The 19,021-nt window shown below is 42.5% G+C and overlaps 1 protein-coding gene across 2 annotated transcripts in view; it reads left to right on the plus strand.

Annotated features, from left to right (window-relative positions):
* The window catches only part of LOC112231081 (small conductance calcium-activated potassium channel protein 2-like), a 42,483-nt gene that overhangs the window by 22,379 nt on the left and 1,083 nt on the right, over positions 1-19,021 (plus strand). The window contains exons 3-8 of one of the 2 annotated variants that reach the window (XM_024397614.2): positions 4,480-4,898; positions 5,284-5,425; positions 5,745-5,855; positions 6,054-6,181; positions 8,572-8,580; positions 16,480-16,549. In XM_024397614.2, the coding sequence (XP_024253382.2) occupies positions 4,480-4,898; positions 5,284-5,425; positions 5,745-5,855; positions 6,054-6,181; positions 8,572-8,580; positions 16,480-16,549 (879 nt within the window). The remainder of the gene's footprint in view (positions 1-4,479; positions 4,899-5,283; positions 5,426-5,744; positions 5,856-6,053; positions 6,182-8,571; positions 8,581-16,479; positions 16,550-19,021) is intronic. The other variant, XM_024397615.2, reaches the window with a different exon arrangement.

Below are 19,021 nucleotides of genomic sequence, written 5' to 3' on the forward strand. Positions count from 1 at the left end.
GGGAGTAAGAAAGACGATATTGTGTCTGAGCCGTTTTGATGGCTTAGGTCTGGGAGTAAGAAAGACGATATTGTGTCTGAGCCGTTTTGATGGCTTAGGTCTGGGAGTAAGAAAGACGATATTGTGTCTGAGCCGTTTTGATGGCTTAGGTCTGGGAGTAAGAAAGACGATATTGTGTCTGAGCCGTTTTGATGGCTTAGGTCTGGGAGTAAGAAAGACGATATTGTGTCTGAGCCGTTTTGATGGCTTAGGTCTGGGAGTAAGAAAGCCGTTTTGATGGCTTAGGTCTGGGAGTAAGAAAAGAAAGCCGTTTTGATGGCTTAGGTCTGGGAGTAAGAAAGCCGTTTTGAAGCCGTTTTGATGGCTTAGGTCTGGGAGTAAGAAAGACGATGTTGTGTTTGAGCCGTTTTGATGGCTTAGGTCTGGGAGTAAGAAAGACGATGTTGTGTTTGAGCCGTTTTGATGGCTTAGGTCTGGGAGTAAGAAAGACGATATTGTGTCTGAGCCGTTTTGATGGCTTAGGTCTGGGAGTAAGAAAGACGATATTGTGTCTGAGCCGTTTTGATGGCTTAGGTCTGGGAGTAAGAAAGACGATATTGTGTCTGAGCCGTTTTGATGGCTTAGGTCTGGGAGTAAGAAAGACGATATTGTGTCTGAGCCGTTTTGATGGCTTGGTCTTAGTGTCTGAGCCGTTTTGATGGCTTAGGTCTGGTAAGAAAGACGATATTGTGTCTGAGCCGTTTTGATGGCTTAGGTCTGGGAGTAAGAAAGACGATATTGTGTCTGAGCCGTTTTGATGGCTTAGGTCTGGGAGTAAGAAAGACGATATTGTGTCTGAGCCGTTTTGATGGCTTAGGTCTGGGAGTAAGAAAGACGATATTGTGTCTGAGCCGTTTTGATGGCTTAGGTCTGGGATGAAAGCTTAGGTCTGGGAGTAAGAAAGACGATATTGTGTCTGAGCCGTTTTGATGGCTTAGGTCTGGGAGTAAGAAAGACGATATTGTGTCTGAGCCGTTTTGATGGCTTAGGTCTGGGAGTAAGAAAGACGATATTGTGTTTGAGCCGTTTTGATGGCTTAGGTCTGGGAGTAAGAAAGACGATGTTGTGTCTGAGCCGTTTTGATGGCTTAGGTCTGGGAGTAAGAAAGACGATATTGTGTCTGAGCCGTTTTGATGCCTTAGGTCTGGGAGTAAGAAAGACGATATTGTGTCTGAGCCGTTTTGATGGCTTATGTCTGGGAGTAAGAAAGACGATAGCCGTTTTTGTGTCTGAGCCGTTTTGATGGCTTAGGTCTGGGAGTAAGAAAGACGATGTTGTGTTTGAGCCGTTTTGATGGCTTAGGTCTGGGAGTAAGAAAGACGATGTTGTGTTTGAGCCGTTTTGATGGCTTAGGTCTGGGAGTAAGAAAGACGATATTGTGTCTGAGCCGTTTTAATGGCTTAGGTCTGGGAGTAAGAAAGACGATATTGTGTCTGAGCCGTTTTGATGGCTTAGGTCTGGGAGTAAGAAAGACGATATTGTGTCTGAGCCGTTTTGATGGCTTAGGTCTGGGAGTAAGAAAGACGATATTGTGTCTGAGCCGTTTTGATGGCTTAGGTCTGGGAGTAAGAAAGCCGTTTTGATGGCTTAGGTCTGGGAGTAAGAAAGCGTCTGTCACAACACAGTGGAGTAACAGCTTGTGTTTCCATGTCTAAGTTACACTCCCTTGGAACGGCTTAACAAGCAGGGCTATAACAACAGAGAGCCTGGTTAGTGTTACAGCGTCTCTCAGCCTCAGAGTCTGACAGATGTCAGTGCTCTCAAGGAGCTAGATGTTGTTACGTACGGGCAAAAGCCTCTTTAGTTGTGTGCTTTAAAATGATCTTTGTGGGGGAACCTTTTAAATGTGTTGCTTTGATGAATGAATTTGGTAGAGATGTTGCGTGGGAGTGTTTTGTACACGTAACTGCTTGGAATTTCCTGCAGCTGTCTGTGGGAAGCGTTTGGCCTGCAGGTTAGCTTTAATGAGAGTGTGAAATTTGCCCGGATGTTCAAGTGGAATGTTCTTTGTGTGGCAATGTGGTGTAGGTGGCTGTAGTGTCAGTGTGCCTGTGGGATTGGACGGCTGTAGTATGTGCAGTGCACGTGCGTGTGTGTGTGTCTGGTGTGGGTGGCACTATAGCGCAAAAATCCTGGAGGTGTACTTTTGTTATTGTCAGGGTGTCCTTCAGCTAAAGATGTGGAATAAAAGCTTTCTTTGGCAGTGGGAGATATATATATATATATATATGTTTATATAGTTGAATGATTCAAGATTCAACATTTTGTCATGTATTATTATTAAACATTCTGATGTTTTTGACTGATCTGCTAACACATTTTGGCTGATATGTGATGGATTTCAGACTTCTTCTTCTGTTTTTTGTTTGATATGAATTCATCCTGAATTTAAAATGTTCTTTAATTCTTATTCCGTGGTTCAGAATCACTGTGTTGCACAGAGAGGAGCCATGGGAAGCACATACTTTACAGGACCAATTACAGATACTCAAACAGAAGCAGGAAGAAAACGCTGTTTGAAAAGTCAGAAGAAAGATCAAAAACATATTTGCATAATCTTTTTCCCCCACACACCGGAGGGCCAGATGTCTCTAGACGCAGCACCATTCATTTAATCACAAAGCATCATATGATGGCTTCAGTTAAAATGTGGTTTGTCATTTGTTGTATTTTCCTTTATATTGAATGGCATATAGTCAGGATGGATATACCCTAGTGAAAGAAAGCTCTCTGAAATTTGCTGACGGCAACGTTTTGTGCAATATCTCCCGCCAGTTGTGACAGCCCCATACACAACCCAAAGATCGAGGTGATTTGAGTGCAGGGAGGGAGCGGCTGAGTGCATATTTTGGACTATCGGGATAGTGCGGACTATCGGCATTGCGTGTCAGAGAGGGGAATAATTTGACAACTGTAGAGAGGAACATTAGAGAGGCTCGATTGCATGTATTCCATCTGCAGAGAAGTATTTAAAAGGATGAGGGGCAGAAGGAAACGCCATACCTAGTTTATCTAGATCACAGTCAGAGATCACTCACTGAATGACACCGAGGGGTAGGTGGATCTGTTGGTATGGGGCAATAAGGTCATTAGTTCAGGGTAGATCGAAACATTGAAACATTGTTGAAACATTGTTTTTATTTATTTAACTAGGCACATCAGTTAAGAACAAATTCTTATTTACAATGTCGGCCTACCAAAAGCCATGCGGGATGGGTGCTGGGATTAAAAATATAGGACAAAACACACATCACTGCAAGAGAGACAACACTACATAAAGAGAGACCTAACACAACAACATAGCATGGCAGCAAAACATGACAACACAGCATGGTAGCAACACCACATGACAACAACATGGTTGCAACACAACATGGCAGCAGCACAACTTGCTACAAACATTATTGGACATAGACAACAGCAAAGGCAAGAAGGTAGAGACAACAATACACCACATGAAGCAGCCACAACTGTCAGTAAGAGTGTCCATGATTGAGTCTTTGAATGAAGAGATGGAGATAAAACTGTCCAGTTTAAGTATTTTTGCAGCTTGTTCCAGTCGCTAGCGAACTGAAAAGAGAAGCGACCCAGGGATGTGTGTGCTTTGGGGACCTTTAACAGAATGTGACTTTGCAGAACGGGTGTTGTATGGGGGATGAGGTGTTGGGGATGAGGGCTGCAGTAGATATCTCAGATAGGGGGAGTGAGGCCTAAGAGGGTTTTATAAATAAGCATCAACTAGTGGGTCTTGTGACGGGTACACAGAAATGACCAGTTTACAGAGGAGTATAGAGTGCAGTGATGTGTCCTATAAGGAGCATTGGTGGCAAATCGGATGACCGAATGGTAAAGAACCTCTAACCTGCGATCTATAAATTACATCTCCGAAATCTAGCATGGTGGAGAGCTTTAGATTGGAGTGAGAGAGATGAAGGGTGTGTAAGAGGAGACAAGTGGGAAAGGATGAGATGGAGAGGGGGTACAGCATGCATGAGTGAGTGTGTACGAGTTGGGATAGAGGAGAGTCATTAAAGGTGTTGAAATCCGTCCACATCGAAGCTCCCAGTAGAGTGGCCTATCTTCTGCTCTGTGGCCAGGCAATACGAGACCTATACTAATGTGGGAAGTGGCAGATGTTCTCATCAGTCTAATGCGTTGGAATAGGAAATGATAGCCACATGCAGGAGGTCCCATAAACTTCTGTGACAGATGTTGTGAAGAGTGTAGCGAACGCTGACAGTTAATAATTGGAATCACTGAATGCCAATCAGCCATGACAGAAAATGAATTTCCATTGACTGAGTGTGGTAGTAAAGTTTAAAGTTTTGATCAATTTAGTCTGATGCCACCATGATTAAAATGCAAGGCTGCATCTAACCAGAGCTTGTTCAGTAACCTCTGTCGGTTTCCTTCTCCCCCTCCATACATGTTGTTATTCAGTTATTCATGGTGGACAATGCAGCAGATGACTGGAGGATAGCCATGACCTACGAGCGCATCTTCTTCATCTGCCTGGAGATCCTGGTGTGCGCCATCCACCCCATCCCAGGGAACTACACCTTCACCTGGACAGCGCGCCTGGCCTTCTCCTACACCCCGTCCAAGACGGACGCAGACGTGGACATCATCCTGTCCATCCCCATGTTCTTACGGCTGTATCTCATCGCCCGCGTCATGCTGCTCCACAGCAAGCTCTTCACAGACGCCTCGTCCCGCAGCATCGGGGCGCTTAACAAGATCAACTTCAACACACGCTTCGTCATGAAGACCCTGATGACCATCTGCCCTGGCACCGTGTTGCTGGTCTTTACCATCTCGTTGTGGATCATCGCTGCGTGGACCGTGAGGGCCTGTGAGAGGTCTGGACCTGCTGCCCTATCACAGTCACGCTATGCTGCACAAAACACTGCATGAACCATAAATAAGGCTTCATGGTTTGTTGGGGAAACAGGCGTTAACTCGTTATGCGTCATACTTTAGGCTTCCATCCAGATGTAGTGCTCCATCCACACATTCCCAGCAATACCACCATTTTGCATTTAATTCTGATTCTCTGCATGGAAATGTCAAGAGATAGACAATCATGGCCCATAGTTTACATCTTGTTAGAAGATATGAGAATCTGTTTACACCTTATTTATATTGCACATGAATTAGGCACAGATGTTTCTATAATGTATAAGACGTTTAAGTATTTGGCAAGCTGACTCCAGTCTGACACTTATCTGGAACCTTCCATTCCAGATACCATGACAACATGGACATAACCAGCAACTTTCTAGGAGCCATGTGGTTGATATCAATCACTTTTCTAACCATTGGATATGGGGATATGGTACCCAACACTTACTGTGGAAAAGGAGTCTGTCTCCTCACTGGTATTATGGTGAGCCCTACTGCAGAAATGATATTACATTCTCATGCCACAGCTGTGCTCTCTTTTGCAGTGCTGCTTATGAGGTTATATCTTTAAATCTAGCCCTTATGTGTCTTATTACTTTTTTAAAAACCTGCCAATATTTATTTTTTAAAATCTCTGTTGGGGTGGCAGTGTGGATACATTCATATTCAGAGGATATCAGAAGTCAGAATCTGTGATTTCCTTTTTGTTTATAGCATAATTCCCTATTATTCCAATAAGGTTAAAAAACAAATGTAACTGAGTAAATACAGGCAACGTGTAACAGTCTGTTTGTTCCTCCCAGGGAGCCGGCTGCACAGCCTTGGTAGTGGCTGTGGTTGCAAAGAAACTGGAGTTAACCAAAGCTGAAAAACATGTTCATAATTTTATGATGGACACCCAGCTGACAAAAAGAGTAAGGAAATACTTCACTTGCATGTCGTTTTAAGTGTAAACATTGGAAAGAATAAATCTCAGCTCCCCCGTTTCTCCATTGTGTTCTATTTCAGGAAGACCAAGCATGGTTGAAAATGAGTACAGTATGTTTTCCATTACATGAGTAGTATTTTGTTTACCGTGAACAGTGTTTCTAACCGTGCTCTTTGTGTGCCAGGTGAAAAACACAGCTGCAAATGTACTGAGGGAGACCTGGCTCATCTACAAGAACACCAAACTTGTGAGGAAGATGGACCATGCCAGAGTCAGGAAGCACCAGAGGAAATTCCTCCAAGCCATTCATCAGTAGGTACCCTGTCTGAAACGCTGCTGGCAGTGTGGTAAATACTTATTACACACTGGTATCTGCAGTCCCACACTTTGTCATACAGTATCATAGATAATAATACAAACCTGAGATCTGAATTGTTTGACACCTGTAGCCCAAATCTGTATTTACAATGTTGACCTTTTTGCTTTTGTTGTTTCTCATTCCACTCCATTGTTTTGTAATATTGATAAGTTGGAATGGAGTCGGGAAGTATTTAGTCCCAAAACATGTCAGTAGTGCCCTAACCGCTCTTGAGAAGGAATTAATTATAGTAGCAGTCATGCTATAGCTGTATTAGTATTCACTAGAATGTCTAGAAACCAACCTTCATAGGTCAATTATTTAAAGTTGTCTTGGTAGTAAGAGAATTCTGATACTAACTGTTAAATTCTATATTATAATATAATGGTGTCATAGTGGTGTTACTAGCTCAAATGTGGTATGAATTGCAAAGTAGTCATTCAATATTTTTATTGAAAGCAATTTACTTATTAGATCAGAAGAATGTAAAAGGACTGGGAGCTCTTTCTCGATTGCAGTTAACTTATCGGCATTTAATTATTGGTTGTGCAATCCAGTATCTTCAAAACAACTCTAAACCATTTGAACCACAACCTAAACTAACCTGCCTTCTCAGTGATGGCAGGAGAACTTCTCTCTGCCCACCCCCTATCTCATTCTGCATCACCATGATGTAAGGACCTGCCAGTTCTATTGCAGGTCAACATGACTGTTGTGTATCTAAGATCGGAGGTCAGATGTCATGCTGACCTCTGGGCCTACACATCCGTGTGGTTCCTTTAGTCCTGTATGATCAGTCAGTTACTTGTCAGGTAGTCTCTGAGACAGTCTCTGCTCTCTATCTCCAAAACCCTATTGATGTTAATGTTCTCTCTTTTTATAAACCTAAGCCTACTTTTAACACTGCATTTCCCACCTTTTAAGTAAGCGACTGACTATCATATGAAACTCAATGAGATATTTCTTCTTTTTGAGGTCAGGTTTGGTTGAAATTATTATTATGATTAGGGTCAGATTATATTCATATGCTACAGTGAAACTGTTCTTTGTTTTGATATACTTTTCTGTGTTGTATGTTTTATCTGTGTTAACTGAACTGTGTGGTCTCCTGTGTGCAGCTTTTAATTTGCTCATGATTATTTTTTTTATATGCATCGTATACAATGACGACATTAAAATATTTGATTCTTGAAAAGGAGTATTGGCTTCTGCAACCCCCATCCAAAATGCAGCTGTTTTATAGGCTTCTGTCATAGTTGCTCGGGCAGGGTTATTATGTCCTCGGGCTATTTGTGGTAATGACAGCATATCATGTCGACCTCCTCTTCTTTAGGACGAGCAAATAATAGGAAACCCTCAGAGTTTAGGCAGAATCTCCACAGGACCAGATTCAGCTGTAAAACGCCACTTCCACCACTTTGTTCAAGGGCATGTCCATCTCCCCTTTTGTACAGGCTCAGTAAGCCGTATGAAGAGGGAGTGGGTCTTAGCAGAGAAGTTGTGGTTCTGAGAGCACTTCCTGGTGTGTGCTAAGTCAAGTGATGCCTGTGACCTCAGCTGCAGGGTTCAGCTCCAAGTGTGGCTTGCCTGGGTGGATGTACTCACACCGTGTGTTGGGATGAGTCAGTGGCCACATACAGGGTCTGCCTGGGAGCATGCTCATCCCTCAAGTGGAGGGCTGGAGAGGGGTCAGTGACCTGTCTTGAGGCAATTGCGGTGGAAAAAGTATGAATAGTTCCTATGCCAGAGCTGGATCAATCACCCTGTAAGTTCCTCCACCAATGTAGGGGACAGATCTGAGGGGAGGAGGAGGTAACTTTGTTCTTCTGAAGTGAGGCTTTTTCAATGGTGTGATCCTGGGGAAAACCTAGGTAAATGTTAGCTAGACAACTTGTCAGCCTGCCACGGCTGCCTGTCTGGTCATTGGTTCTCTCAGTGAGGCTGGTCTTACATACAGTACTGCATGCCTGATAAACTTGGCCGGCTGGAGGGGAGGATTAGGACAGGACCTCAGGGAGTAGCTAGCAGGGGCCGGACCAGAATAATGTGACAGGACAATTGAAGTTTTAAACCCGATGATTCCATCTGTGATGGCCTGAGGTGAGGCATAGCTATGAGGTGCTGCTGATGGTGATAGTGATGATGGTATTAAGTTGATGTTAGTGTTGTGATTTGTATGTGTTGTTGTTATTCAAAATGGCAGCAGTGGGATTGGGGTTGCAGTACCCAGGCCTGAGCAGGAGACTGATCCTGCCATCTGGACACATTTATCTGATATTGTAATAATTATTTTGTCTATTTTATGTTTCCTTTTTTTCCTATTTGTGTCGACACAATGCAATAGAGCTCGAAAGTAAGTCTTCGCCTAACATGTAGCTACAGATATGGTGTGTGCATGCAAATGAGAGCTTGTCTTTTTGACTCAATGATGTGACTAAAAATGTCACTCCCTCAGTTGATAAGTGAAATTCATACCACAGCTACACATTTTGATTTCCCATCGAGCAATGACTGATTAGATGTCACATAATGTACATTTGTCTGTAACGCTATATTTCAATTTATATAGCCAGTTACAACACCGTTAAGATTTTAATTTCGCTTTTAGATCATTAGCTGAACAGCATGATGATAAGGCCAAAATAAGTTAATATGACGCACTAGCCTACAGAAACCCAGCATGGTCTCTTTAGAGAAAGCAAAGACCTCTTGATCAATTCTGCCCTACTTTTTATCTATCAAAGCATTACACGTCTGCCAATTAAGCATCAATGCCAACCCCTTCCCTCTGCACCTCATTAATGAGAAGACACATACACTGCTAATGTTCCCATGTCACTTTCCCTTGATGAATTTCAATTATCGGTGATGGAAGGTGTTTTTCTTTCCATTGTTGCATGAATGTGATGAGAATTTGATCTTTAATCAGAAATCCACTGATTAAAACTCCAATAATCTGTGCTTTCATGAACCGAAGGATGACCGCTGGTGCTTGAGGAGAGGAGAGGCTTGCTGTAATAACTACAGAATAGAACACATCTGTCCAGGTTAATGCATACTCCCCCATCAATCTGCCTTAGCTACATTAACCAGGGCTAGGGGTCATCTTTCGGCTTGTGAAACCATTGTGACGCCTGTAACATTTGCATTTCCTCCATTTTTCTCTTGGATGACTGGTAGCAATAAAGACTGGCCATTATGACTACCAGCAGAATTCACCGATTTTAGGAAGACGCATTTGACATGCATAGCTGCACTGAGCTATCCACACTCATTAGTCTAGCGTAATGGCTCGTAACACCCTTAGTGGTGTGATGCATTTGCCTACAACTAGCATGATGCATGTACACAACCAGATGTCTTCCAATATGTTGGAGAAGATGAGAGGATTTTTTCGCAGGCACACAGATCGTCCTCTTTATAATGACACCACCCTTGCACTCTTAGAGGCAGGGAGGAAGGTAGGGGTACAGGAGGAAGCGGGACAGGAAGCAGCATGTGTCCGGTAGCTTGGTGACTCAGTGGGGGTGTGAAAGAGGGACACGACCTGAGAGGCAAAGGTCGGGGTAAGCCTCCGAGAACTCCTCCTGCTTTAGAGTCTCTGTGCTGTAACTGACACAGCGTGAGACTCTCTCCTCCTCAGCACAAATCCCAGTAGTAAGACAGGAAGGGCAGAGTCAGGCAGCAGAACGGCCTGCCCATCACACTGAAGACTAATTAGCATCAGTCTTCCTACAGCGAGGTAAACAAGTCAAGACAAAGATAGCAACCGCAAAAAAATATATGGTGCAGAACAGTTGATATTGCCTTAAAGGGGCCATCTGTGATTGCTACATCCATTTTTTTAACTTTTAAATGAACTAAATATTCCCATTGATTCTTGAAGAACATCAACTAATCCCATGAGGGATTGATAAATTAATTGTAGTACCCCATTAGAACCCAAAATATAAGCTTGTTTTGCTACAGATTTGCACCATGTCATTTCAGCAAGCCATGATACCCACCATCTCAGATTGTTCTTGAAATCGTTTCTGTAGTTAGAAACAGGTAAGATTAGCATTCCTGAAACACTATCTTGTTGAAATGTAATTTGATTGCAGAGCAATTAAGCAAATTGATTGCACCCAAATTGGCCATTTAAATGTATAGGATTCAGAGTGGCGAAGCGGTCTAAGGCACTGCATCAAATCCAGGCTGTATCACATCCGGACGGGATTGGGAGTGCCATAGGGCGGCGCACAATTGGCCCAGCATCCTCCAGGTTTGGCCGGAGTAGGCCGTCATTGTAAATAAGAATTTGTTCTTAACTGACTTGCCTTGTTAAATAAAGGTTCAATAAAAAAATATACTTTTCAATAATAATAGTACGCAACATCCGATGTGGACCTAACTTCTACTAATGTGTAAGGCTTGAGGAATCCCCCCAAAATGCCAAAAGCCACCCATTGACCCCCCACACCCCATGCCAATCCCACTCCAATGACCAGTGTACAATATCCGTTTTCAATGATTGACAAGTAGTATCACTCTGCAGCATGGAGTATTGCTTCTGCATACTATGTAATCTATTCATTGTGAATTTGGTCATGTTTTTCTCCTCTGTTCAGAGAAATGAGTTATTAAAGTCACTTGCATCATTTCACATAACGTAGTATGAAAGTATAGGGATTTGACCACGAGATGCTGTGGTTCCTGCTATCCCGCCACACCCTTTTATCCATTTTGCTGGTCTCTTGTGTTTATTAATACTGTATATCACAACATTTCCTTTGCAACTTTGGGTAGAAAACCAATAGATTTGGCTTATGATGAAAATAAATTGCAGTCACAATTCAAGCCAGTCCTCCATGAAAACCATGCAGTTTATCCTTCTTTTACGCTTAGTCTGTGTCCAGGAAATGGCCCCTTTGTATGTGGTTTATTCCCTTTGAAAGAATTCTGGCTTCGTTACTGTTAGACCATTCCTTGTGAACAAGCAAACCATTAGGCTACAGCATTTCTGATGGCTTCAATGTTATGGTCTCTAATGGTCTTCACGGGTAACAGTCCCAAACACACACTGTATAGTGTTTTGCAATGGTAATGGTATTGGGTTAAATGGCAATGTCACTAATCCCAATACAGATAGAGCTGTTTCCTGATAATTGTATTGAGAAACATAAGACTGCCATGCAATGTATTATTTTATTAGGATTGTCACAACATTTTAGTCACTAGCCCATTTCTCCATCAAGGTTCTGGGCTTGTTGGAAAAGTCTTCATATGAGAATTGCGCCATACAGATAGTCCTCTCAGATAGATGCCACTTGTTGGACTATTCAAGGAGAGTTGGGTTGAAGCATTAGGTTGCAAAGAGAAGGACAAACTGAATTGCTTCAGAGGACTTGTGAGGTTGACCAGACAATTTATTTTCATAATGAACCAAATACACTGCTCAAAAAAATAAAGGGAACACTAAAATAACACATCCTAGATCTGAATGAATGAAATATTCTTATTAAATACTTTTTTCTTTACATAGTTGAATGTGCTGACAACAAAATCACACAAAAATGATCAATGGAAATCAAATTGATCAACTCATGGAGGTCTGGATTTGGAGTCCCATTCAAACTTAAAGTGGAAAACCACACTACAGGCTGATCCAACTTTGATGTAATGTCCTTAAAAAGCCTCAGTAGTGTGTGTGGCCTCCACGTGCCTGTATGACCTCCCTACAACACCTGGGCATGCTCCTGATGAAGTGGCGAATGGTCTCCTGAGGGATCTCATCCCAGACCTGGACTAAAGCATCCGCCAAATCCTGGACAGTCTGTGGTGCAACGTGGCGTTGGTGGATGGAGCGAGACATGATGTCCCAGATGTGCTTAATTGGATTCAGGTCTGGGGAACGGTTGGGCCAGTCCATAGCATCAATGCCTTCCTCTTGCAGGAACTGCTGACACACTCCAGCCACATGAGGTCTAAATTAAATCAAATCAAATTTATTTATATAGCCCTTCGTACATCAGCTGATATCTCAAAGTGCTGTACAGAAACCCAGCCTAAAACCCCAAACAGCAAGCAATGCAGGTGTAGAAGCACGGTGGCTAGGAAAAACTCCCTAGAAAGGCCAAAACCTAGGAAGAAACCTAGAGAGGAACCAGGCTGCTCCACTGAGTCGTTTTAAGTCTACGCATGTTCTCACTTTGCCATTTTTCTTAATCACCAGCACCATGGGAGCACACCAGTCTAGGATCGGTGACTCCCTCCGTGATGCCATTTCTTTCCATTCTGTTCAGTTTCTTCCTCCTTTTGTGTGGCAAAGTCAAAGATTAGGGGACTGCCTCGGGCCTAAACTCAATCTTGTGGGGTGGCCAGTCCTCTTCTGGCTGTGCCGGTGGAGATTATAACAGAACATGGCCAAGATGTTCAAATGTTCATAAAGGACCAGCATGGTCGTATAATAATAAGGCAGAACAGTTGAAACTGGAGCAGTAGCACGGTCAGATGGACTGGGGACAGCAAGGAGTCATCATGTCAGGTAGTCCTGGGGCATGGTCCTAGGGCTCAGGTCCTCCGAGAGAGAGAAAAAAAGAGAGAATTAGAGAGAGCATATGTGGGGTGGCCAGTCCTCTTCTGGCTGTGCCGGGTGGAGATTATAACAGAACATGGCCAAGATGTTCAAATGTCTAGCATTGTCTTGCATTAGGAGGAACCCAGGGCCAACCGCACCAGCATATGGTCTCACAAGGGGTTGGAGGATCTCATCTCGGTACCTAATGGCAGTCAGGCTACCTCTGGCAAGCACATGGAGGGCTGTGCGGCCCACCAAAGAAATGCCACCCCACACCATGACTGACCCACCGCCAAACCGGTCATGCTGGAGGATGTTGCAGGCAGCAGAACGTTCTCCACGGCGTCTCCAGACTGTCACGTCTGTCACATGTGCTCAGTGTGAACCTGCTTTCATCTGTGAAGAGCACAGGGCGCCAGTGGCGAATTTGCCAATCTTGGTGTTCTCTGGCAAATGCCAAACGTTGTGTGGGCACAACCCCCACCTGTGGACGTCGGGCCCTCATACCACCCTCATGGAGTCTGTTTCTGACCGTTTGAGCAGACACATGCACATTTGTGGCCTGCTGGAGGTCATTTTGAAGGGCTCTGGCAGTGCTCCTCCTTGCACAAAGGCGGAGGTAGCGGTCCTGCTGCTGGGTTGTTGCCCTCCTACGGCCTCCTCCACGTCTCCTGATGTATTGGCCTGTCTCCTGGTAGCGCCTCCATGCTCTGGACACTACGCTGACAGACACAGCAAACCACCTTGCCACAGCTCGCATTGATGTGCCATCCTGGATGAGCTGCACTACCTGAGCCACTTGTGTGGGTTGTAGACTCCGTCTCATGCTACCACTAGAGTGAAAGCACCGCCAGCATTCAAAAGTGACCAAAACATCAGCCAGGAAGCATAGGAACTGAGAAGTGGTCTGTGGTCACCACCTGCAGAACCACTCCTTTATTGGGGGTGTCTTGCTAATTGCCTATAATTTCCACCTGTTGTCTATTCCATTTGCACAACAGCAATGTGACATTTATTGTCAATCAGTGTTGCTTCCTAAGTGGACAGTTTGATTTCACAGAAGTGTGATTGACTTGGAGTTACATTGTGTTCCCTTTATTTTTTTTGAGCAGTGTATATAGGTTTTCCACCCAAAGTTTCAAAGGAAATGTGATCTATTTAATAAACACAAGAGCAGCAAAATTGATATGTGGTGGTATAACAGGTACAGTGGTATCTAGTGGTCAAAGCCTAGTACTTTCCTATTACGTTATGGTAAATAATGCAAGCAACTTCAATAACTAATTTCTCTAAAAAGGGAACAAAAACATAAACAGTGAATACATTACATAGTATGGAAAAGTAATACTCCAAGCCACAGCTTCATGCTACTTGTCAAACATAGAGAACTGATACTGGTTGTTGGTGTGGGATTTGCATGATTTTTGGGGGGATTCCTTGTGTCATACTCATTGGTAGGAAGAGGTTTGGTCCTAATGTTGGGTACTATAGTTATTGAAAGGCCAATTTGGATGCAAACAATGAGCTTTTTTAAGACATTAAATTATATTTCAACAAGACAGTCTTTCTGGAATGCTAATCGTATATGTTACTAACTGCAGAAACTATTTCAGAACAATCTGAGTTGGTGGATGTGGAAATCCTCTTTCTTGTGCTTTGAGGTAGAACGACCCAACATTGTTTACAAACAATATAATTGGAAGCCAACACTGTATAGCCTCAACTATAATTTTGATATCATGGATGGTCAGTGCTTGAATCCATAGCACTGTCTATGAATTTGAGTGGTTACATTTCTCCAACCCCATCCCTCAGCTTTTGAAACGGTGGAGGGGTCACACTTTGTTATTGTTTGAACAGCAGATTCTTCCTTTAAAGAATTCAAAGGGGTGTTGAAAAGCTTAGCATGGCTGTTTTCCCCCTGATGGATAGCAAAGCAAATAAGAAACTATTGAAAATTCAGGACCGCACAGGAGCATTGAATCACAGAAGGACATAGAATATTGAGTATGAGGGGGCAGGATGCTTTTATATTCTGACCCCAGCTTCCTGCCTGCCTTGTTCATCAACACCATTTGACAGCCTTTGGTCATCCAACCGTGAAATTGAGAATTCTGACAAGTCTAACATCTCAGCTGCACAAACGTTTTAATGCTGATGTCTTTCACACTTTAGTACATTTTTTATTTTCAATTTGCCAGATTACTTGAACAATAAAAGTGCTGTTTTTGCAATAACATTGGCTACTCGTTTTAGAATGTGCTTCTTCTGGACCATACGGCTACCCTGTCACTAGCTGCTGAGGCATCGTCTTTTGCCTGTAGGATCCTTCAGTGGCACTTGTAGTGCCCCCTGTTGGTCTAACTTGTCATCTAGCTCCACACATGAACTGGAATGACTAACAATGATGCACCATTGCATGAGAATAGATTAATCTAGCAGTCACTACAGACCCCTCATATTCTTCCCCTTGATCTACTGTGCTGTACACATCAAATTCACACAGTCCAATTAGAACCGCTAACTCAAAAGCCTATCTCATCAGCTAGTCTGAGAGCATTGGGTTTCTGAAAGAAAAAGCTGACCACAAGGGCTATGTTACAGTCCTACCTCCAGCTTGCCCCGTGTGTTGGTCTCATTCTGATTTAGCATGCAGCACGGGTGGTTGCGGGAAAAAAAGCTCTCCTGTATCTTGAAAGATCGAGTGTGGTCCTGAGTACTGCACATTTGCTGTTTTCGACGTGCCAGTTAGTGTGGGTGGAAATCACTTGCTTAGTACCCTAATTAAACAGGAAATGTGAATTATTTAAGACAGCTGTATGGATTAAAGAAAGTTACACATTTTACTCTGGCTCTTGAAGAGGGGTATTTTTTAACCTGTCTGCGTCACCAACACAGAAAAGCTTTATGTCAGCTGGATGAGTTTCCCACTATGTAACAATTCAGCACATCACTGTCAGTACTCAGTAACTAAGGTGATTTTACATAATATACCAGATGGATTTTCTCTTTTATCAATAACACACTCACAGTCCAAAGATATGCGCTGGTATACTGCATAAAGCTCAGTAATATAATCTTGGTTTTTTTGGATCATTTAATTATATTTTACAATGCTGTATTTGTTTTTCAACTACTTTTAATTGAAATGAATTAGTATCCCCTTTTATATAGAGATTGGCTATCATGGCACTTCAGGTGGAATTGCTCTGATTGACATAGTTTTGATTTTCAAAGTAGAAAAATACTGTCACTTGAACAATCTGCAGCTTTTTGAGGGATTAAATAATTCACTAAAATGGAGAAACCTCAAAGTGTTTGGATGAAGCTTTTATTATTATAGTTTATATCCACTGCTTTAATCCTATATTTCAGCAAAATCCCATTGCAAGCGATGTTATCTCCCTAGTTGAGCCCTTGTATGTTACTTTGTTGTAGAGTTCAGGGGCTGAAGATTTACTGCAGTAATAGACATTCTCCTCTCTGGCAGCTACTATACTCTGTGGTCTTCACTTGCATGCAGCTCAACCAATCAAACTGTCTTAAACCAATTCCTGCATTTTCTACACACATCCTGTGCATGTCCTAGGAGTGAGTGCTCTCTATGTGTATGCCTTCTGTGTGCACAGATCTGTTAAACCCATCTTTACCAAATAGATACATTTATTGGGTTCTGAATGGTCTTCTGTTCAGATTGAGAAGTGTTAAAATGGAGCAACGCAAGCTGAATGACCAAGCAAACTCACTAGTGGACCTTGCAAAGGTAAGCTGGACTGACAAACGTCACATATTCCAGTTTATTTTGGTTGTGAAGTTTGGTTGTGCATTTGGATTGATCTCTATCTAACCCACTTTTTGATTTGAAGGATTCCATGTGATACATGTGATATCAACGCATCGGGTGAATTAGTAACACCTTTTCATATAAACAAACAAAGTCTACAGGTGTCAAATAAACAGACTTTTTCATATGAATGTTAAGAGGAACCAGTTGTGTACTGTCATTGGAAGAAAATAAGACACAATATATTTCCACTTCTTGTACTGGGTGCAGGATAGCCCGGTCCCAGATCTGTTTGAGCTCTTGCCAACTCCATTGCTGTCATTGGCATGACAATGAGTGTCAAGGAGTTGGCATGATAGCACATTAAACAGACTGGCACTCGGTGAAGATGCAGGACTGTTGTTGATGGAAACATACAGTATCTTGGTTTCAAAGATGATAAGAAGATATGCATATTATAAGGGGTGAAAAATGAGAAGAATCACTATGGGGAACCCTCCAATGTAAAATCCTTGAATTGAGTTCATGCCAAAATGATAGAGGAACATTTAAAGATGCACATTTCTGCATGTCAAAACGATCTCCGAGGGGGAACCCATTTTCCCCAGCATTTCCAACCCTGGTTGTTAGTGGAAACCTACAATATCTTGGTTTTAAAGATTATATAAAAGGTATGCATATTATTTTATGAGATCAGGATCCCCACCCTGATAGGTAAGTAAAACTGTAATTTATATGTCATCAGTTTGTCAAATACCTTAAGGTTTGGTTTTCCAGACTGAGATTAAGCCTAGTCCTGGATTAAAATGCATGGTCAAGGAGAATATTGAAAGAGCTTTTTAGTCCAGGAGTTATCTTAATCTGTGTCTGGGAAACCGCCACTTGATGGTAATTAACACATTGCTATGTTTCAGCAAATCTCTCTATGGTGTTTATCCTTTGATGCACTAAACAGAAGTTGACAAACCTTAGGGAAAGACCTGGCACAGAGCCAGCCTGACGCAGCAAAGAAAAACATTAAGGGAAGGGAAACATGCTGTGAGTGTGATGTGATGATTCAGCCAGAAATATAGAAGGGAGAGAGTTGGAGAGCTTTGACATTAAAATATCTACCACGGTCAAATCAGTTTCATACTACCATGCCACGAAAGACATTAGCTAGTTAATATTACAGTTACCCAGGGCTATGAAACAAGTGGCTCACAGTGAGTTAGAAAGGTGGTTGACATTTGGGAAGAAGATGACTCATACAGTCATCTTTAATCATTGTCATAAGTGGCTTTCGCCACCAGAGGGCAGCATAGCATTACAAATCACAGTACATGAGCTCCCTGTGGATCGATAGAGCTGTATAATGGAGCTTAAAATAACTTTGGAAGCTGCATAGCCTCTGCAAAGCTATGCGAAATCCCTCGCATAGCAGTGGTTTCCCTACAGTTGTAAAAAAAAAAAATACCTCTATTTGGGGCGTAGCATAAAGCAGGCTATCATTTGAGTCAGAATATATTAATACCGTAGTAGGCCTACAGTTAAGAGAATCAAACTCCCTTTTCAGCATTTGTCCTCACCTTGAATAAGCCTTTTATTATTGAAAATGCAGGATATTATTTTTCTTTATGATTTTCATTGTCATTTTCTACACTTGTCTTTTGACTGAGTTTGGAGCCATTATAATTCCAGCTACTTGTGGTATTGGATTTCAGTAACAGGGTTTTAGTACATCAAAGGCCTATGTATACCCACAGGTAATTTCCTGCATCCAGTCGGCTTAATCAGAGTCTGAAATTAGCCCACAATGCACAGTCGTGTAGGAGGCTTACACAAGCGTTTTTGTGCCTTAACTGAATATACTTACAGTCCCAGTCTACTCTTGACAAGAGTTCTGGTTTTATTTTATTAGTGCTGTATTATAAAGATTTAATTAATTTGCAGTTTAATTTTTCATGATTAACTGAGGCAAACACGAGTCAGTTCATCTGTGTCTATCCAAAATTCACTTGTTACCTCCAGGAAATCTCAAATTTAGGCAGTTCTATATCTCATAATTTTGCTATTGCCTCTAAGTTCCATCCTTATTTTCATAAAGTTCCAAGATAAATGTAAAGACTCTAACCATGTCAATTCTAAATTCCTTGATCATCTGTGGAAATTGCCTTTTAAAATATCATAGGAAGTGATGAGTGGCTCTGGTAGTGATGCAACGTAGTGAAACCCTATCTGCCCACCCAAGTTGGAGCGCCAGGGTGGTGAAAAGCTGTCAGTGTTGTTTTGGCCCGAGGTGGATCGCTGTGATTCTAAACAAGCCACCCAGCCCATTATTCCTACCCCAAATGAGGAAAGGACAAGGTAAGTGATGGATGGATGGATGGCATTGGCCACATGCTGGCAGCGATTGTTCTCATAGTGAACATTAGCTCAGTACACAGCAGCCCTCTCCCAATCTCCAGCCCC

The sequence above is a fragment of the Oncorhynchus tshawytscha genome, linkage group LG33 (assembly GCF_018296145.1).
Source record: "Oncorhynchus tshawytscha isolate Ot180627B linkage group LG33, Otsh_v2.0, whole genome shotgun sequence".
Taxonomy (NCBI): Eukaryota; Metazoa; Chordata; class Actinopteri; order Salmoniformes; family Salmonidae; genus Oncorhynchus; species Oncorhynchus tshawytscha.